This window comes from Marmota monax, unplaced genomic scaffold (assembly GCF_021218885.2).
Source record: "Marmota monax isolate L192 unplaced genomic scaffold, Marmota_monax_Labrador192_F-V1.1 WCK01_AAM20220418_F8-fsc00017, whole genome shotgun sequence".
Taxonomy (NCBI): Eukaryota; Metazoa; Chordata; class Mammalia; order Rodentia; family Sciuridae; genus Marmota; species Marmota monax.
The window spans coordinates 20,223,462-20,243,029 of record NW_026695241.1 but is presented as its reverse complement, the minus strand read 5'-3'; the positions used below and the strand labels follow the sequence as shown (position 1 = coordinate 20,243,029).

Genomic DNA, 19,568 nt, shown 5'->3' with positions numbered 1-19,568 from the left:
TGTCTATGCTATTTCCATTTTATTGCTAATACAGATACTATAGTAGAAATCATGGGGCATAAGCCTTGGTATCTTTTTGCAAATATTTCCTTAGGATGAATTTTTAGCACTAAAGCTGCAAAGTCATAGAATAGATTTATCATTCTGACAGATATAAGATTTTTTTCCAAAAAGGTCCAACTATTTCTTTATCCACATGTAAATTAAGTATCCTCTTTTACCACACTTACACCCACAGTGTTGTAATCAAACTTTTTGACTATCTGATATCTGGGAGAAAAATAAATCATTTCTTATTAAGAATGGGGTTGTACATGATACTTTTTACACATGATTTCTTTGTATTTTTTCATGAATTTCCTCAATGGTTGAATACTAAAATATTTTTTTTCTAAAGAGACTAAAAATGCCAGTAAATCTTCATGAAAGTGTGTTCCATTTTAAAGAATCCAGCTTTCAAAGCTATTTCAAATATTGCAGACAGCCCATAAGCCCACTCTTGTCTGTGTAGCTTGAGGGAACAAGGAGGAGATACCCTTATAATGGCTTTTCATTTGTGTCCAGCCCCTCCCAAGGACTATTTAGATCATGCCTGTTACTCCAATTTTAAGGTTGAGGTCAATAGAAATAGAAAGTGTCTGACTGGGGCTGTAGCTCAGTGGCAAAGTGCTTGCCTAGCATGTGTGAGGCACTGGTTCTGTAGTCCTCAGCACCACATAAAAAATAAATTAATAAACAAAGATATTGTGTGTCCCTGTACAACTAAATATATATATATATATATATTTAAAAAAGAAGAAGAAGCCTGGTGCAGTGATGCACGCCTGCAATTTCAGCGGCTCAGGAGGTGGGAGGATTGCAAGTTCACAGCCAGCCTCAGCAAAAGTGAGGCATTAAGCAACCCAGTGAGACCCTGTCTCTAAATAAAATACAAAATAGGGCTGGGGATGTGGCTCATTGGTCATGTGCCCCTGAGTTCAACCCCCAGTACCAAAAAAAGAAAGAAATAGAAAGTGGCACACCTGATCTGGGATTGTAGCTCAGTGGTAGTGCACTTGCCTAGCATGCATGAGGCCCTGGGTTGGATCCACAGCATCACATTAAAAAAATAATAAGTAAATAAATAAATAAATAAAAATGAAGATAGTGAGGAAATATAATATACTTTTTCTTCTAATCCCATGTTCTTCCATCTACAACTAAAAAAAGTTAAAAAAAAAAGTGGCACACCTTCGGAAGTGATTTGAGAATAATAATTCAGTGTAGTTTTGGTGACACATAATCTGAAATGAGACATATATATATATATTTTTTTTTTACTTAGACATCTGTCACCTGTGCAATAAGAAGTATATGATCGGGCTGGGGATGTGGCTCAAGCGGTAGCGCGCTCGCCTGGCATGCGTGCGTCCCGGGTTCGATCCTCAGCACCACATACAAACAAAGATGTTGTGTCTGCTGAAAACTAAAAAATAAATATTAAAAAAAAAAAAAAAAAAAAAAAAAAAAAGAAGTATATGATCCCTTGCAGTTTACAGTCAAGTTGGGTGACGAGAAAACTGAGGAGTGCACATCGTAGTTCTAAATGGCTAAATGGCCTAGTTCTAAAGTGGCTCCTCTTTAATCTCATTCCTCTGCCTCATATCTTGATTTTAAATAGTTTTTAACTCTCAAACCACTCATCAAAATCAATATCAGGGCCCAAGGAAAGAAGATCTTATAAGTAGCAAGAATGTAGCATACATTATTCCATTCCTTTCTTGGGTCTCTTGGTTTCAGTAGTTCAACTTTTTACAAATACCATATGGATTCCTGGGATTAACTTCTACCACAACAAAAAGGTGGTTTTGTAGAGTTGATCATATTAGAAATATTTTTAGTAATAATAGATGAAATATATATATAATCAAACCTTAGAGTGTTAGCCAAGGTTTTTTTATATTATAACACATTTTTCTTAAGTGGCAAAAAGAAAGACATTGGGCTATAAACCTCAAAAGTACCTTTAGGAAAATTAGAAGGGACACTGACTCAAGAAGCCATTTCTGGCCAGGTATGGTGGTACACACCTGTAATCTCAGCAACTCAGGAGACTGAGGTGGGAGGGTCGCAAGTTTGAGGCTATTAAGGAAATAGGGAAAGACACTGTCTCAAAAGAAAAGAAAAGAAGGAGCCATTCTGGCTGAAATCCATTATTTCATTTCTGTTATTGTTAGTGTTTTGATGATCTTTCATTCATTTTACAAATTGATTGTCTGTGTGAATAAGTACTTAAGGAGCTGACCTCCAATGGAAGAATCCAGCATGTAAATTAGTAATTTTAATACAGCATCAGTATGTATTAGAGATGTGAAAAAAATGTAACACCTTCCAGTATATTGTAATTCCAGTTTCAAAAATCTTAGTAATTCCCCACCCCCTGCCCATCTTTCAAATAGAATGTTTAAATTTGACTTATTACTTATCCACAATTCCTGGAAATAAAAGTTTCTGTCTTGCACAAAAAACAAAAAACTTAGTAATTCATGCATAATCATAGTGCTTATTTGAAAAATAATATTCTTTTTCTTCTAATCCCATATTCTTCCATTTTATCAAGGTTTTAAGCAGTTAGAATCTAAAGTGCAACTTTAAAAGTAGCAGGTTGAGATTGATCAACATATTTAGCTCTGTGCTGAATATGTTGATCAATGCCCCAGACACGAGTTTAAGTTTATTGTGAGCTGGTTACCTTTTCCTTGTTCAGTAGTCATAGTCTGCCCATACATCCTTTATGCTCCCCACCACAAGTCATCTTTCAGTAAAATGTGTATCCTTTATTCCAAGTAGAACTAACAGTGCCTATGAATTAACCAAAGTTAAATTATTTATTTATTTTTTGATGTGTAGAATGCCCAGAGATCTTTGTATACTAAAAGCCACATTGGGGCAGGGGATATAGCTTAGTTGGTTAAATGCTGGCCTCACATGCACAAGGCCCCTGGGCTGGGGATGTGGCTCAAGTGGTAGCTCGCTCGCCTGGCATGCGTGCGGCCTGGGTTCGATCCTTAGCACCACATACAAACAAAGATGTTGTGTCCGCCGAAAACTAAAAAATAAATATTAAAAAATTCTTTCTCTTTCTCTTTAAAAAAAAAAAAAGAAGAGTCAGGTGTTCCCGGGGCTGGGGTTATGGCTCAGTGGTAGAGCACTCGCCTTGCACATGCAAGGCCCTGGGTTCGATCCTCAGCACCACATAAAAATAAATAAATAAATAAAATAAAGTTATTTTTTAAAAAAGAGGTGTTATTATTTCCTTCCCCACTATAGTTCCTACACATCCCTTTGACCACATGATTGCATTAGGAGAAGCCTGGTCATTTCATAACCAGTCCTGCAGATGGGAAAAGGGAAGGCCAGTATACCTTAGAGCAATAATGCATGTTTAATTCCAATATGAAGAGTATGGAGCGTTTTTTGTTGTGGGGGGTGGGTACCAGGGATTAAACTCAGGGACACTCGACCACTGGGCCACATCCTGATCAGCCCTATTTTGTATTTTATTTAGAGACAGAGTCTTACCGAGTTGCTTAGCACCTCACCAGTACTGAGGCTGGCTTTGAACTCATAATCCTCCTCCTTCAGCCTCCTGAGCCACTGAGATTACAGGCATGCACCACCTCGCTGGCTGAGAGCATGGAGTTTTGATGCTCTCGTTTCCTTTCTTTGTCACAGATAATAAATAAATCACAAGCATATTTAAAATACAGTCTTTGGTACTGTGCATTACAAGTAGCAGAGTCATAGTCTACCTTTCAGTATTTGAAGTCATGGGAGGGGAGGGGTTGGGGAGATAAGAAGGATAGTAGAATGAAAAAGACATTATTATTACTGTGTATATATGTGACTGCATGACCAATGTGATTGTGCAACCTGTATACTCTGAGAAATTATATCCCATCTGATTCAAATGTATGATATGTCAAGGTCATTGTACTGTCATATGTAACTGATTAAAACAAATTTTAAAAAAATTAATATAATATTGTAAGAGTTCATTTTTTAAAAAAAATCAGAGTACCACCAACAGGAAATACCCCTGAATCATATATCTGTAGTTGTAATCCTGCCAGTTGTGTCAGTGGGTCTCTATGTCATGTATGAAGGTAATAATACTAGCTTTCTATTTTCTAAGATGAAATTTTAATTCTGTGGAGATAAATAAAACTCAGTCCTTGAACTAAGGTGTTTACAAAGCCAAGTGCTGTGTGGCACATGCTACACAGCTACTTGGGAGGCTGAGGCAGGAAGATTGCAAGCTTGAGACCAGTATTGGCAACGTAATGAGACGCCCATCTCAAAAAACAAACAACAAAAAAAAGATGTTAGAGTGTTTATAGTTTATATACCTTGCTTTCACGTTTCCATTTTTGTTTCTACTGCTTTAGTTTTTAGTGTCCCCAAGAGGTATTAGAATCTTGCTGTATCCAAGCAAGAAATAAAAATTTTTAAAACTATTTTGGGGAGGGTGGGAGTGATAGCTTAACTGTTTAAGCCAGGTGGGGGCTGAGGGATTCCAACTCAATGTGTATAAATTATATGGAGAAGACAGATCTATAATTGGGTAATTACACTGAAGTGTGAAATTCAAAAGTAGACATGTTGAAATCCTAAAGGAACTTCAGAAAAGTAATGATTAAAAATGATTATTTGAGGTTGGGGGTGTAGTTCAGTGGTAGAGCTCTTGCCTAGCATGTGTGAGGCACAAGGTTTGATCCTTAGCACCACCTAAAGATAAAAAAATTAAAGGTATTATGTCCATATACAACTAAAAATATTTTTTTTAAAAAGGGATAAAGTATGGAAGGATGACTACATTCATGCCAGGTGAACAAGGTTTGGGGAAAGACCTTACTAGAAAGACTGGTACTTGCAAAATTAAACATGAAATGAGCTGACGTGCTCTGAGAATCAGAAATAAGTCTGTTGTTTATCTCCGTCACTGGCCAGAGATGCCACAGAATGGGTGGGGGCCAGATCAAGTGGGATCTGAGTACGTGGACTTTGTCTTAAAGACTTACTAAAGGTACCCTTTTTCTTAGGGGAAGAGTTTGAAACAGATAAGAGTCACAACTGTGTATTTGGGGGAAATCTCTATGGTAGAGTGGATTGGAGGGGGTGAGTAGAGGCAGGAAGACTAATCAAAGATTAGTACTTCGGGTTAAAAAAGAAAGGGGCAGGGACAGGCCTGTGAGCTTAAAGGACAGGCCTGTGAGTGACAAAGGAGGTGGAGAAGGCAGGACTGAGCCAAGAGCTGAACTGCTTAAGAGCTACAGTGGTTAGGACTTGGTGACTTAAGTAAGATACAGGGCTTTCTTCTGTTCTCTTGGGTTAATTTTTACTATGTTCTGAACTTGGAGTTTCATGCATGTCATTCTGCCCCTGAAGTTACCCAAAGAGGGAGGGGGACTTTTGCATATATTTTTCTCTGTAGCCCAGCCTAATGCTATGTTCTCTTTAGGTGAGATGGGCAGACCTGGAAGAAAAGAAGGATGCAGATAGGAAAAGGGCCATAGGTTTTGTGGTCGGACAGACAGATTGGGAGAAGATTACAGATGAAAGTGGCCACCTGGCTGAAAAAGCCCTCAATCGAACCAAATATATATGAGACTTAGTTTTTGAATGGAATCATTATTCCTCTAAGGTAAGAGTACCCAGTCATATAAATAATCTACTATGTGGTTGCTTCAAAGGGTTTAAGATAAAGAAGACAACATGCATTACTAAAAATGTTATTTTCTAATTCTGAAAGAGTAAGTATGAACTGGTTTTTTGCTAACATTTACAATAACATATTAGAACAGAAAGCAATGTTCTGTAACCCTGGCTTGCTTATAAAAATATAGAACTTGAGAAAAGCTTGGATTCTGTGGATTGGAGAAAAAGTGGAGTCATGTTATGATAATGAGACCTGCTGAACTTTCTGCCATTTTTTTTTCTTGACATAACAGTCTTTTCTTTTCTTTCCAGGTGGTTCGCTTTGAGGTGATCTGAAGCCAAGGCCTCATGGATCTTCTTTGTGTGTCACCTTGCTTCCACGTTTCCATTTTTGTTTTGTTTCTACTGCTTTAGTTTTTAAAATTCTCCAGTGTCCCCAAGAGGTATTAGAATCTTGCTGTATCCAAGCAAGAAATAAAAATTTTTAAAACTATTTTGGGGAGGGTGGGAGTGATAGCTTAACTGTTGAAGCCAGGTGGGGACTGGAGGATTCCGACTGACTATTTCCTCCTCTGTACAATATCACAGACTATCTCTATCATCATTGCTTTGTGGCTGTTTTTGTTTTTTACTATATGTAACTGGTAGCTGATTGTACTAGGATTAAAAACAATAAACTTTCACGATAAAGCCAATGAGATTCATGGGCTACACAGCATGGGCCCTTTTCTCGTTTTCTTAATTTTTCTTGTATTGAATTTTTAAAATGGCGTGACCTAATTACATGCAAGCTGAACATCCCAAAGCCTCTTTCCCATTGAATATTATTGTAGCTTAATGGTTCTATAGCATATGTTGTAAAACGTAAGGTTCAGTGGTGTTCAGAACACTCATCGTTGTTTTATACATATTTTGTTTCTTTATCTTTGTATCTTAAAGACTGATAGAGACCAAGTTCAAATATTCATCCAGTTCTCTGGAGCATATTTGTTCTGTAACATAATGTGTTTTGTTTTGTTTTTTTTCAGGGGGTGGGGTCTCTATTCTTCCCACTCTTCTTTCCTTTTTCTTAATGCTATATTATGTTTTGATTTTTTTTCCCCCTGATCTAGATTTGAATCCTGGTGAACATAACTGATGTACTCCACAGAACTCAAGCTTATTGCCTTACTTTGAACTTGAAATGTTGATTTTTGAATCAAAATCACAGGGCAGGAACATGCAGATGCAGGGCCCTCTGACATGCAGCCTTGAAGCCTGTCAGGTTTTCAGGTTCTTGCCAGATTGCTCACTTTTGGAACATGTGGCCTTCTGCACAGAATTTCCTCTCTGCTAATGCAAGGTAGAGCCCAGGAACACAAAGGCTAAAACCCAAATGCCATCCTTCTTTACACACAGAAAGAGGACTCTTCCCTTTCTCGTTTTACAATTTAAAAAAAGACATCTTCTAGCTTGAAAAAAAGCCTTTTTCCTTAAATGCCATTTCACTTTGTTAGCCAGTTCAGCAGTTTGTAAATGTGTTCACCTAAGACTTCAGCATTTTGAAGTGTTCTCTTTCAGCCCACAGATGAAAATCGTTTTGTTTTATGATCTACAGTAAATACCGTGTAAATAGAAGTATTTACTAGCAGCCCAATAATATCACTTTGGGTTCACCAACTTGATATTATAGTACTGAAGACTGATTTAATGGAAACCCTGACAACTTTCTGTACTTGTATCTTCCCTGGAATTCTGAATGTTTAAAGCTAAGACTTTAAATTCATTAACAAGTCAATATTGAATTATAATTTGCTTCATTAAATAACTTCCAGTGTTTGTAGTATTTAGTAGCTTTTTTGATTTGCTTATTAGCCTATTATACATTTCTAAATACCAGTCTTTCTCAGGGCCTTTATTATGATGGGAGAAGGTACAAGATAGCCATAGAATTATTGTTTGTGCAAAGACTTACTAAAGGTACCCAGTGTCTTTCCTCATCAAAAATAAAACTTCCAGAATGTGTTCTCTAATTCAGGAGAAATAGGAAGCCTCTGTGTTCTTCTAGCAGATGCTTTATTTCAGTTGTCCTTAATTTTTTTATAGTATTCAGAATGCCAATGAAATAAGGAGTGAAGGTCACCTGTGAATTGGGTTGGTGTCAGTGCTCCTATACCGGAGGGAAGGAGAAGAATCAACAGTCAGACATGGCTTCTTTCTGTTTTCAGAAGATACACATTAACATTAATGCAGTATTACCTGCTTTAGGAAATTGGTATGACAAATAAACTCAATGCTAGGAAATTTATGAAAAAAAGATTAGGAACCAAAAAGAAAATAATACAGTTGATTAATACTGATTTTTCTAGGCCATTATGAACAGTTAAGAAATTTGTAAACTTACATTATCACCAGAAGCAGAATAGAATGGAAAGCTCAAGAGTATTTTGTAAAAATTGATATATGGAGAAAATGCCTTGATAAGACAAATATTTTCAGTTTATCTACTTACTATTTTTTATCTCAGAAAGCTGTTTGGTATGTTTTAAAATTTTTATTTTAATCATATTAGGTTTTTGTTGGTTTGTTTTGTGGTGCTGGATTGAACCAAGGGCCTTGTGCATGTGAGGCAGGCACTCTACCAACTGACCTATATCCCTCAGCCCCCTAATCATATTAGTTTTATTTCAATCTTCTGTCTTAATACAAAATAGTCTGATGTTTCAGATATTTTAAGTTAAATGTAAAATTTCTGATTTAACTCTATTCATAACTTCCTGTACAAGGAACTTGGTAGATGAGATGCAGAAATTTTTCTATTTGAGAATCATTTAGGATTATGTTGACATTTAAAACATTTTAATGATTGAGTAGCAAAAATCAGAAGCCATTGGCAGGGTGTAGCGGCTAAGGAGGCTGAGACAGGAGGATTGGGAGTTCAAAGCCAGCCTCAGCAAAAGCAAGGCTCTAAGCAACTCAGTGAGACCCTGTCTCTAAATAAAATACAAAATAGGGCTGGGGATGTGGCTCAGTGGTCAAGTGCCCCTGAGTTCAATCCCTAGTACCCCACCCACACCCCCCCAAATTGGAAGCTATCAATAATACACGGTAGCCTGGTTTTGGACACCTGATTGTTGTGTTTTTGTTTTTGTTTTTGAGAATTTTAATATTTATGTTTTAGTTTTTGGCGGACACAACATCTTTGTATGTGGTGCTGAGGATCGAACCCGGGCCGCACGCATGCCAGGCGAGCGCGCTACCGCTTGAGCCACATCCCCAGCCCGTGATTGTTGTTGATTAACATTTTCCTGACGTTTTTGATTAAGATATCAATGAATAATCCAGAAAGAGTTCATTAGCAAAAATAAAATCTTGCCGGACTCCGTGTCGCATGCCTATAATCCCAGTGGCTCAGGAGGCTGAAGCAGGGGGATCACAAGTGCAAAGCCAGCCTTAGCAATGGCGAGGCACTAAGCAACTCAGTGAGACCCTGTCTCTAAATAAAATACAAAATAGGGCTGGGATATGGTTCAGTGGTTGAGTGCCATGAAGTTCAATCCCCAGTACCAAAAAATAAAATAAAATCTTAAATTGGATTTATTTTTAATTGTCTGACTAAAAGTTGGAAACCCCTGAGCTTAAGTTTACTTAATTTGGAAGTCCCTTGGCTTATGTATTATTTTATCCTGCCAACTGAAAGTTACATGTGTTTTGTTAATAGGCTTCTAGAGGCTGGCTTAACTGCTAGGACTGTAACAAGTTCTTGGCTACAAAGAGACAACACAGCTTTTCAGATAGAGTTTAGAGCTTTAATTATGAGCTTTCAAAACTGAAATGTTTTAGTAATAGAAGAATGATTCCCCATTTTTGGTATTGGCAGACCCTGGATCAAGTCTAGGTTCTTCTCTTAGAACCTGTGTGACTTTAAGCAAATTTTTTAATCTGTGAGCTTCAGTTTCTTCATCTATAAAATAAAAATGGTAAGACACACCTACTAAGAGTTGCTGAGGACTTAAATATGATAACATGTTAGTGCTTATCACAGTACCAAGCACACAGTAAAAGGTCAAAAATCAGTGGCATGTTATTACTTTTTGATGTGTTCTTACATGCTCTTTTCAGAATACAGCTGTCTTGAAGATAGTTCTGTCACCCTTTTTAGTCAGCTACCATAGACTAAGCTGTGCCATATTAAATAGTTCAGAGTGATAACTCAAAAGCAATTTCAGGTAACCAGTGGCACTGAACCAGCATGGAGGTTTAGGAAGCTCAGGAGCAAAGACTTGTGAGATACTCAAGAGGGTGTGAGTAGTGACAGAAAGCAACTGCCAGACCACAGCCATGAACAAAGCATTGATTTGTCTTGGTTTTCACATATTCAAAAAGAAAGTAGTAGTTTCATGAATACATAATATATTCATATGATATAAATTAAGAAATTTCAAGAGTATCTACATTTAAGTATTCCTTCCCATCCCTGCCTTCAGGTACCCACTACCCTATCTGTAGAGGAGATAAGTGCTAAATATTTCTTTTGTGTTCTTTGAGAAAATTTCTGTGGATTAGCTTAGTGTTAGTATTATTACCTGGTTTTGGTACACTCGCTACCTTGTTTTCCTTTAATAGTATGTCTTAGTGGTCATTCAAATCATTTATATATATATATATATATATATATATTTGTTTCCTCTCTCCCCTTTTATGTTTTCTAGAGGTAACTTTTTATTATAAGGAGGCTTCCTGAAATTATTTAGAAATTGTTTCAACTATATTCTTTTCATGGCATGGTCTTATGAAACTTATGGTCTGGATGTAATAGTTTTATCATGTGTAAATTTGTGTAACTACTCCCACGGTCCTCCAACCTCCCATCCATCTCTTTTCCTTGGCAACCACTAATCTTTCCATTTCTATAATTTTTGTCCTTTAAAGGATGTTTAACACATGAAATATACACCTTTTGGGGATTGGTGTTTTAGATTTTTTCACTGGGCATAATTTCCAGGAAATTCATTCAAGTTGTTTTATTACTGAGTGGCATTTCATCCCTTTCTCTTTTGCGACTATAGAACATTTTATATTTAACCAGAATTTAATTGACCAGGTCTCTGTTAATGTTATACTGTCTTTTGCTGTTGCAAATTGTGTTTTTCATATATACTCAGTCACTCTACCACTTCTACACCTGTCTAATTTCTAGCAATGAAGGAACAATACTGATGGCATCCTTTATATAAATATCCTCAGAAAGTGACAAGTGCTCCAAGAACCAGCACAGCACAGCCACAGACTACTATGAAGAGTACATGACAGTAATAAAATGACAAAGGCTGATTCTGTTTTCAGGAAAATCCTGCATGGTTGGATTCTGACAAAGCAAAGTCAAGTATATCATAAAGGAGCAGAACAGCCAGAGACTCTGATGTTGCCTCATCCACACATGACTGAGAGTTAAGACCTTAGGCCACTGTCCTTGAAACCTGGATTATTTCTCTACATCTGCACCTCGGACTAACCTGATCCCAGTTCTCCGTTGCTTTCACATTCGACCGGATTCAAGGAGCATCCTTATGCCTGGGGCTGAGCTACTGCAAATATGGATAGTCCTCTACCGTGCCAGGAGTGGTTTGCATTTTGATCTCACAGGAGCCTGTGAATTTAGTGGCTTGCAGTGTAGGGAAGAGCTTCCACTTAAGAATCTTAAATTTTCTGCTAAATATTCATACTCTCGTTTTTGACAATAGGTTATAGACCAGTAATCAAAAATCTTAACCATGTTTGAGAAATTGAAATAATCTCTATCCCACTCTCAGATCTATTATTTCTGACACTTGAGTTCCTGTTTTTTTACTAGATGTGTAATCTCCCCCCACTCTGCCCCCAGTTTTCTTAGAACCCTCAGGGTTCTGAAAAAGATAAGGGATCTCAAAAGGAGTTAGCACCACTTCTCCTGCCTTCAAGGGGTCTCAGGAGTCAGCAGTATAATTTGGCTCTCTTTATGTGGTCACCAGAACTGTCACAAAGACAGGATTATAACAAATTTAAAGAACTTAAGCTGGAGATGTAATTCAATAGTGGACTGTTTGCTTAGAATGTGCAAAGTCTTAGGTTCAATCCCCAATATCACACATGTTTAAAAACAGCAGCTGCCCTTTTATTTGCAATTATTTGGGTAACATCCTATTCTATAAAACAGAATGAGTGTCCTCTAATGTTTATTTCTTGTGGAGCATCTTACCTCAGTGCATGGCTTATCAGTAGAGCAGTGAATAAAGGTGTGTTTCCTGTGTATATGGCAAGGGATCACAAATGCATTGAGCAGGTAACAAATGAGTGAAGCAGAGAATGGAGACTGGCAAATTGTAGAGCAAGATAGGTCTGCTTAAAGGCATAAGGCATATCAGATTGTGGTCAGGTAGGGGTGCAAGTTTTAGTTTGCCAGATTTTTAAGATTTTGCTATTCTGGATTTTTTTGTGTGAGAACTTCCAATATTTCGGCACCAGGAACTTTTGTTTGGGGGAAATGGGGTTGTGAGCACTTTAACCCACATGCCCTGCCCCCTGCATCTGACTTGAGGGCTGCCACTTTGAAACACTTGATACTTCAAAGAATAGACTAGAGAGACCTTAGACTTCATTCTGGACAAATCCACTCTTTTTACAGATAAGGTTTCTAAGACTGAAAGAAGGGAAGAGACTTGCCCAAATTTTGTTATTCTATGGCAAAATAGGGCTAGAGGTTGGGTTTCCTGGTCCATAACTCCGTTATGAGTTATCTGTAAATTCTAGGATGTGAATTTTTGGTATTGTGTATGTTGTGTGTGTGTGCACATGTGTTTACTCAACTCTGTGGACCTGGAAGTAATTCCAATCTAAATATATCAGGAATTCAATATGATTACTTTGAAACAGTCTTCCTGGGGGTAGCTGTATACCTAAGATCTCACCTGAACACTTGTTACTTAGATTGGTGTTTCTTTTTAATCACAGAAACTTAAAAATTAACAGGAATATTGAATTCAATTATACAAAAAAAAGTGGAGTTTCCCTACAGAATAGGGAAAATCATTTGTGTATTGCCACAAAGACAGCTCCTAGAAATAATTGGGTTTATTATTTCTTTTTAAAAAATTTTATTTACTTTTATTGTTGCATTGTAATTATATATAATAGTATGATATGTCATGTTCATACTGTAATTCCTTATGTAATGTAATAGCTTATTTTCTTTGGTTCCAGTAATGAGTATGTTACCTACTTCGTTTGGTAGTTCCCTTATTAAGGTTAGACTCATCAACTTGGCGTTTGAAGTTTCTGAGTAACCTGATCCCAAACTCTTCTCCAGCTTCCTCTTCTCTATTCTTACTACATGTACTCTACACTTCAGGCACTGTGTGACTTTTGTCCCCTGAATGTTCCCTATGGTTTGGGGTGTTTGCACTTCCCGTATCTTATCCTTTAGAAATATAATTATCTGAAGGCTCCATTCACATGCCTCCTCCTCCTGGCAGCTGATCCTCCACCTCTCACAGGACTTTGCTTGTACTTGTCCAATATTCCTTTATTTGCCTCTGAGAATAAAGTAGGCACCTATCCCACTCTTTCCTAATCCTAAATGCAGACTCGTTGAAGGTAAGAACTATGGTTTCCTTCTCTTCCAAACTAGTAAGACCATGATATGCAATGTTCATTTGGTGTTCAGTAAGCATAATTAGAATTGATAACCCAGTCAGTTTTAAATATAACATTAATTCATGTAGGTCAATATATGTGTAATTTATAAAACCAAATCTTGTGTTTGCCTTTTCACTACCTCTGTATCTTCCAGCTGGTGGCATATCCGTATGTATTATATATAAACCAAGTATTGCAAATTCAAATGTCTGCAAAGGATAGGAAGGAACTGTAAATGAAAGAATTGGCCAATAGTTTCATGATGTCATGTTATATTCTTTCAACAAAATCGTACTTTGTTTGCAAATTAGATATGCAGGAATATTCTCTCATGGAAAAACACCCTGCCTGTTTTCTTTATGACACTATCTTTACTTTAACCACTTTAGGTAGAGATTTAAGTATAAATATTAATTTCTTCTTAGCTGTACCTTGAGGAATAACAACAGCAGGAGAATGGTACATGGCAGCTGATTCTCAGGCTCTGTTGGAGAGGCAATAGGATGGGGACTTGGCTGTTGCAAAATGCTTGTCCCATCTTAATTGGACAATTCTCCAGCCAGTGACTGACTTAAAGAAATGTAGACCTAAGGCTACCATATAGAGATAATTGGAAATCTGATTTTTTGTGTGAAATAGTCTTTTCAAAATACTGGGGAGAAAACAGTAAAAAAAAAAAAAAATCACATTTGGTGGCCGAATATTACATACTGGCTGTAATTTGGGCTTCTAATGTATACCCTAAGGAATAGTGACAATTCTGAAAGATAGTTATTGTAATGAAGATATTTGTAAGAAGGGAAACTTCAAGTTATACCAGAAAAATATCTATATAAATATTTTGACTTATCACCTTTTATTGATATTATAGAAAAGCAGTTCTATTTTCATTGAGTCAGATGGCAATATACAATACAGATGCTGAACTCACAGTGGGTTAATTTTTTGCTTTCACATGGGAGCATGAATAATAACACCACACACACACACACACACACACACACACACACACCCTTCCAGTGCCTCTGTTTCTGAAGATGCAGGTAAGTACCTTGTATGTACTCTGTTAAATAGTGGGCACAAACCTGTGCCAGAGAAAGAAGACAGAGAGAATGCCCTTTGGTTAAATGGAGCAGCTGAGTGGCTTTGGATGTGAATTTAGAATATCCTGCTCTAAATTCCACTACTTTCTATTTCCACTGGGGAAAGAGGATGAATGTCATTAAAGCTGCTTTGTTGGCACCTTTCATTGTCAAGGTGGGTATACTTTTGATATGTTTCATTTCCTAAAGTGTGTTTGGGCATTTATTATTTTAAAATTCATTTACAGTGAATTCATATTCATTGTAAACAAGTTAAAACATTACAGACAAAACACAACACTTAGCTGCCTTAAGCTCAAATACCTTAAATCTTAGAGGTGATGACTGTTACTATTTTGCAGTGTGGCTTTCCAATCCTTTTTTCTGAGTTTGTATACATATATATTAGCTATAAAATACAGTCTTTGTGGGGTTTTTTGTTTTTTTAACATGAGTGATACTCTTTACATATTCTGCAGACAGACCCACTGACTTGGATGCATACATGCTCATTTCGCATGTATATGTAAAAATTGTGTTTTTCCATGACGTATATAATATTTTTTCCTCTTCAGTGAGTTTTCATTTTCCTAACAATGTATTGAACACCCTTATAAAAATACCTTATAGGTTTATTTTCTAGTTGTCCCAGGGAAAATAACAGAACAATCTAATTACTGAGCTATAGGGAAACAGATTTTCCTAATAGTTATTTGTGTATGCATGTGTTTAGAAAGAATTTTAACTTAATGTTTGAGGTATCAAAAATATTCTGGTGTTTTTAAATTCCAGTTTTATATCCTGCCCTCCTTTGAATTTTTTTCTCTGAAGTCTAGATTTAGAATTGATACAGATAAACAAAATGGGTTCAGAGTAGTATGTGTAGTTCAGAACTAATAAGCTTTTGGAATAGAAACTGTTTGAATTGTGGGGAAACTAAAATGTCAATTGAGAAGATAATCTCCCATAATCGTGTATATAAAATACAGTTCTTTTTCTCCAAGTCATTCTCTATTCCCTTTGCAGTTATGAACTTGCACCACAAGTACTATGAAAATATTTTCTTATATCCCGCCTCTTCTTTAATATTAGTTTGTATTGTCCTAAAATATATGTTTTGGGTTCTGTTTCCTTTTTTGAAAAGTAGCATTGAGGTTGGGGCTGTAAGCTCAGTGGATAGTATGTGCTTTACATGTGCAAGGCCCTGCATTTGATCCCTAGCAACCCCCACCCCCACCTCCTGCCCCCCCAAAAAGTAGTGAAGTCTGAAACATCCATTTTTCTTCTTAGGAACCAGTTCATTTACTTAGATATTCAAGTTTTTATTTAAAAACATGCTTTAAGGATTCTCTTGTTTCTCACATGAGCCTTTTTGCTTTCACTAGATGTGAATCTGAGTGTTGGTAGAGGTTCACAAGACCTGAAAAGCATTATTCCAACATTTATTGTTAGGATGGGAGAGAAGGCCACTGGGGCTCTAACTTACGGATCCATTATTCCTAGTGAAATGGTTGCTGAGATTTCTTAAGCACTCAAACATACAATTGCTCCTTTCTCTCTTAGAGTGTATGTGTTTAGAACGATGAAATAGGATAAGTGTACCCTGTGAAGAGTTGTGTCCTAAAGCAGTGGTTTTTCCTGGGGAGATTTTAAAATTCCTGTAGGCCAGGCTACATTGCATATTTACAAATTAGTATCTAGAAGTGGCACATAGGCATTGGTAATTTGGGTTGGTTTTTTTTGTTGTTGTTGTTGTTGGGATGTTTGTTTAGTACTAGGGATTAAACCCACTACCACTGAGCCACATCCCCAGCCCTTTGAGACAGGATCTCACTTAAGTTGCTGAGGCTGGCCTGGAACTTTTAGTCCTCCTGCCTCAGCTTGCAATCATTATGCTTATAGGTGTGCAGAACCATATCAGGCTTGGGCATTGGTGATTTTTAATGGCTACCAGTAGTTCTAAGGTGCAGCCAAGTTTAGAACTAGTGGAGGAAAGGAGATTTTAAATTTTATTTATTCTCCAAGTGAAAATAAGTTCAATCCATTAATTTTGCAGTTATGAAGATGGCATTATTAGAAGATTACTACTAACCAACAGTTTAAAATATAAAAATAAAACCCACCTAGCCTGAAAGAGTTAATGCTTTCCAAAGGTGTTCCATAGCCAAGGAACAGCTTAGGCACAGGGAGAATTAGTCTTACTATGAGCAGATAAAGCCAAGATTTAAAAATGCCTTGTAATCTAAAACATATATGTGCCCCTGGACCTGAACACAGTGTAGGCTTCTGCAGTTGTGAAGATTCCTCACAATGGAAACGGGTTGTGGTAGAGAGTCAAACTTGAAGGTTTAAAGGAAAAGTTTGATTTATGGAAAGTTGTACGAGGGTAAAGAGAAATGCAGAGAGGGCAAGCAGGAATATGTCTATGGCTTCTCCTTTGTGATTTTCAGGAAAGATTATTTCTGCTCTTGGTTCCAGTTATCTGTATAGTCAGTCAAAACTGAAGAAATCCCATCCCGCCCCCGTTCAAATTGTTAGCTGCGCAAGGTGGCACACTCATGTAATACCAGTGGCAAGAGGATCGTGAATTCAAAGCCAGCCTCAGCAACAATGAGGCATGCTAAGCAACTCAGTGAGACTCTGTCTGTAAATAAAAAATTCGTATTTTTTACGAATACTGGGGCTAGGGATGTGGCTCAGTGGTTGAGTGTCCTTGAGTTCAAACCCTAGTGCCCCCCAAAAATTCAAATTGTTATCAAGTGGCTAGGATGTATCTTATTAGGTTAATTTAATCTGCTTCAATGCTTTATAAGATAATTAAGTATCTGTGGCATAAGTGTACAAAATAGAAGCATTCTATTCCATGATCATGTGGAAGTTTTTTGCTCTCCTTTCAGGGACAGTCCTTCAGTAGACCTTTCTCAGAGATTCTGATTTTAACATGTTTTTTTTTTTTTAACTTTATTTTGAAGTAATTATAGATTCATAGGATCTTGAAAAAAAAATGTACACAGGTTATTTCCAGTTCTTCACCCATGCTGACCCAGTGATAACATATAAAGAGAATTATGTATCAAAGCCATGCCTATCCAATTTTACAAACATGCACACATGTACATACACAACACAGTTCCATGTGGTGTTCTCTCATGTAGCTTCATGTAACCACCACAACAATGAAGATAGACTTGGTAGGTCACTTTCCTTGTAGTCCCATCACCAACTTCAGATCAAGACTTCATATTGTTGGGGGCTACTGATTTGAGCGTTTGTTAGCATAGTTTTTGCAAACACACAGTGGCATTTTCTTTATTTTTATGAGATTATAATTATTGGTTCTCTTCTCAATAGTCTTCTCAGTAGTTAAAGCATGGTTTATTTGCTTTAATTGAAGGGAGTGAAATAATGAGCATATGCCCCAAAACGTAAGTATAAGTTGCTGATCTTAGTTTTGGAGCAAATCCACCAATTCTGGCACAGCAGCAGTGGGTTAAATACTAAGAAGTTCTTTTAGTGCTGGATTTCAAAACATTTGAGACCTACTCAATAACTAGTCAATGCCTTTATTCTAATTCCTAAAACAGTAAGAAGACTATTGATGTCCCAGAGCAAAGCTCTGATGTATTTGAATTGAATAGGCCTAGCTTTCTAATAAAGAAACAGCAGTCATTTAACAGCATACTAATCATTGAGTTGGCACGCTGAACTCTGCCTCACAGTTGTCAGGTAATTACTTACTCCAATGCTTAAGAATACATAATCATACCTATTATTTATGTGACATGAGGATCTAAATTATTTTTGTACCTAGTATATAAAAATTAAAGTGTTTAGGAAATAAGTCCAGTGTTACTAGACTTTCTGTGCCCAGTATTTGCTGATAAATCTGCAGTCTAGGAAAACAATTTGTATTCTAATACTATAACCTCACTATTTTCCTTAGGAACAAACTCTTATTTTTTTGTACCATTTTTGTCAGGTTTATAGGGGAGAGAGGTTTCTGGAGTTTAAACTGATTGGTCCAGAGTCAGTAAGCTCCGCTCTGATTAAGTAATAGGATATGTGTTGAGAAGATAGTGATCTTGAACAAAAGCAACTTGGGGTATTTATAATAACGAATATGTTCTGCCAGTATAATTGTGAGGTTTTGTTAGGAATTTAATATAGTGATAATGCAGCAAAACCTCAAATTGAAAATCCCATTGTCTCATAAAGCTTGACTTGGAAGTCTGTGTAGAAAGACTAGCCAAAAAATTACTTTTTTTGAATCTTGAATATTCTGGAAAAGGTGATCACCAACCCTTATTCACAGGAAAAGATAATCAGCATTAATGACTATAAATGAAAAGAATGAGAAAGGAGGCTGGATTGTTTTCTTTCTTTTTTAAATACATTTATTCAATCTGCTGTTTATTTTATTTATTTTTTTATGTGGTGCTGAGGATCGAACCCAGGGCCTTGCACGTGCCAAGCGAGTGCTCTACCACTGAGCCACAACCCCAGCCCTGGATTATTTTCAATAAACAAGTAAACTAATTTTTATGGAAAAGTCATTCTGAACATAGATTTTAAATGTCAGAAGAAAACCAGGGTTTTTTCAGTTATATACTCCCTCCCTGCTCTTCATGTAATTAACAAGTGAAACAACTAGAGATGTTTTGAATGGCTGTACAGAAGTTAGTGAAAAAAACATTAAGCTGAAAACAGTCTATTTAATGGAAATATATATATAGCCTTCAAAGAGCAGAATTTAATGATAAATAATTTTAGAAATACCACATTAGTCACTAAGCTTATAATGAAAAGGATGTCAGTAGTGCAGTGTACTATAGTGGCATGTAAAAGGCAAAAGCAGATCAGTGTCTTAGCAACCAATTAGCAAACAGCAGTGGTAGTGATGTCATATGTCAAACATCCACATACAGTTGTAATAACAGGGAGGAGATGCATATAATGTTTGTTTACCCTCAAAATATGTTAACATCAGTTTACATTAGTTTCATGCTGAATAGGTGTTAGTATATGTTACTGTATGGTTGTAGTAAAAACAAAGGTCAAAATATATTTTATATCAGTGATGTCCCACATGGGTGTCATTCTTAACCTAAGGAATAGTTCTTCTTTCACTACAAAAGC

General features: G+C 36.7%; 1 protein-coding gene across 3 annotated transcripts in view; it reads left to right on the top strand.

Annotated features, from left to right (window-relative positions):
• Ylpm1 (YLP motif containing 1) overlaps window positions 1–6,392 on the top strand; it is a 71,089-nt gene extending 64,697 nt beyond the window's left edge. For 2 of the 3 annotated variants that reach the window (XM_046440867.2, XM_046440862.2), the window contains 2 exons: window positions 5,501–5,683; window positions 6,010–6,392. In XM_046440867.2, coding sequence (XP_046296823.1) covers window positions 5,501–5,647 — 147 coding nt within the window. In that variant the 3' untranslated portion in view covers window positions 5,648–5,683; window positions 6,010–6,392. Of the gene's footprint in view, window positions 1–5,500; window positions 5,684–6,009 lie in introns of those variants that run through there. The other variant, XR_009226380.1, reaches the window with a different exon arrangement.
• Window positions 6,393–19,568: the final 13,176 nt, after the last annotated feature.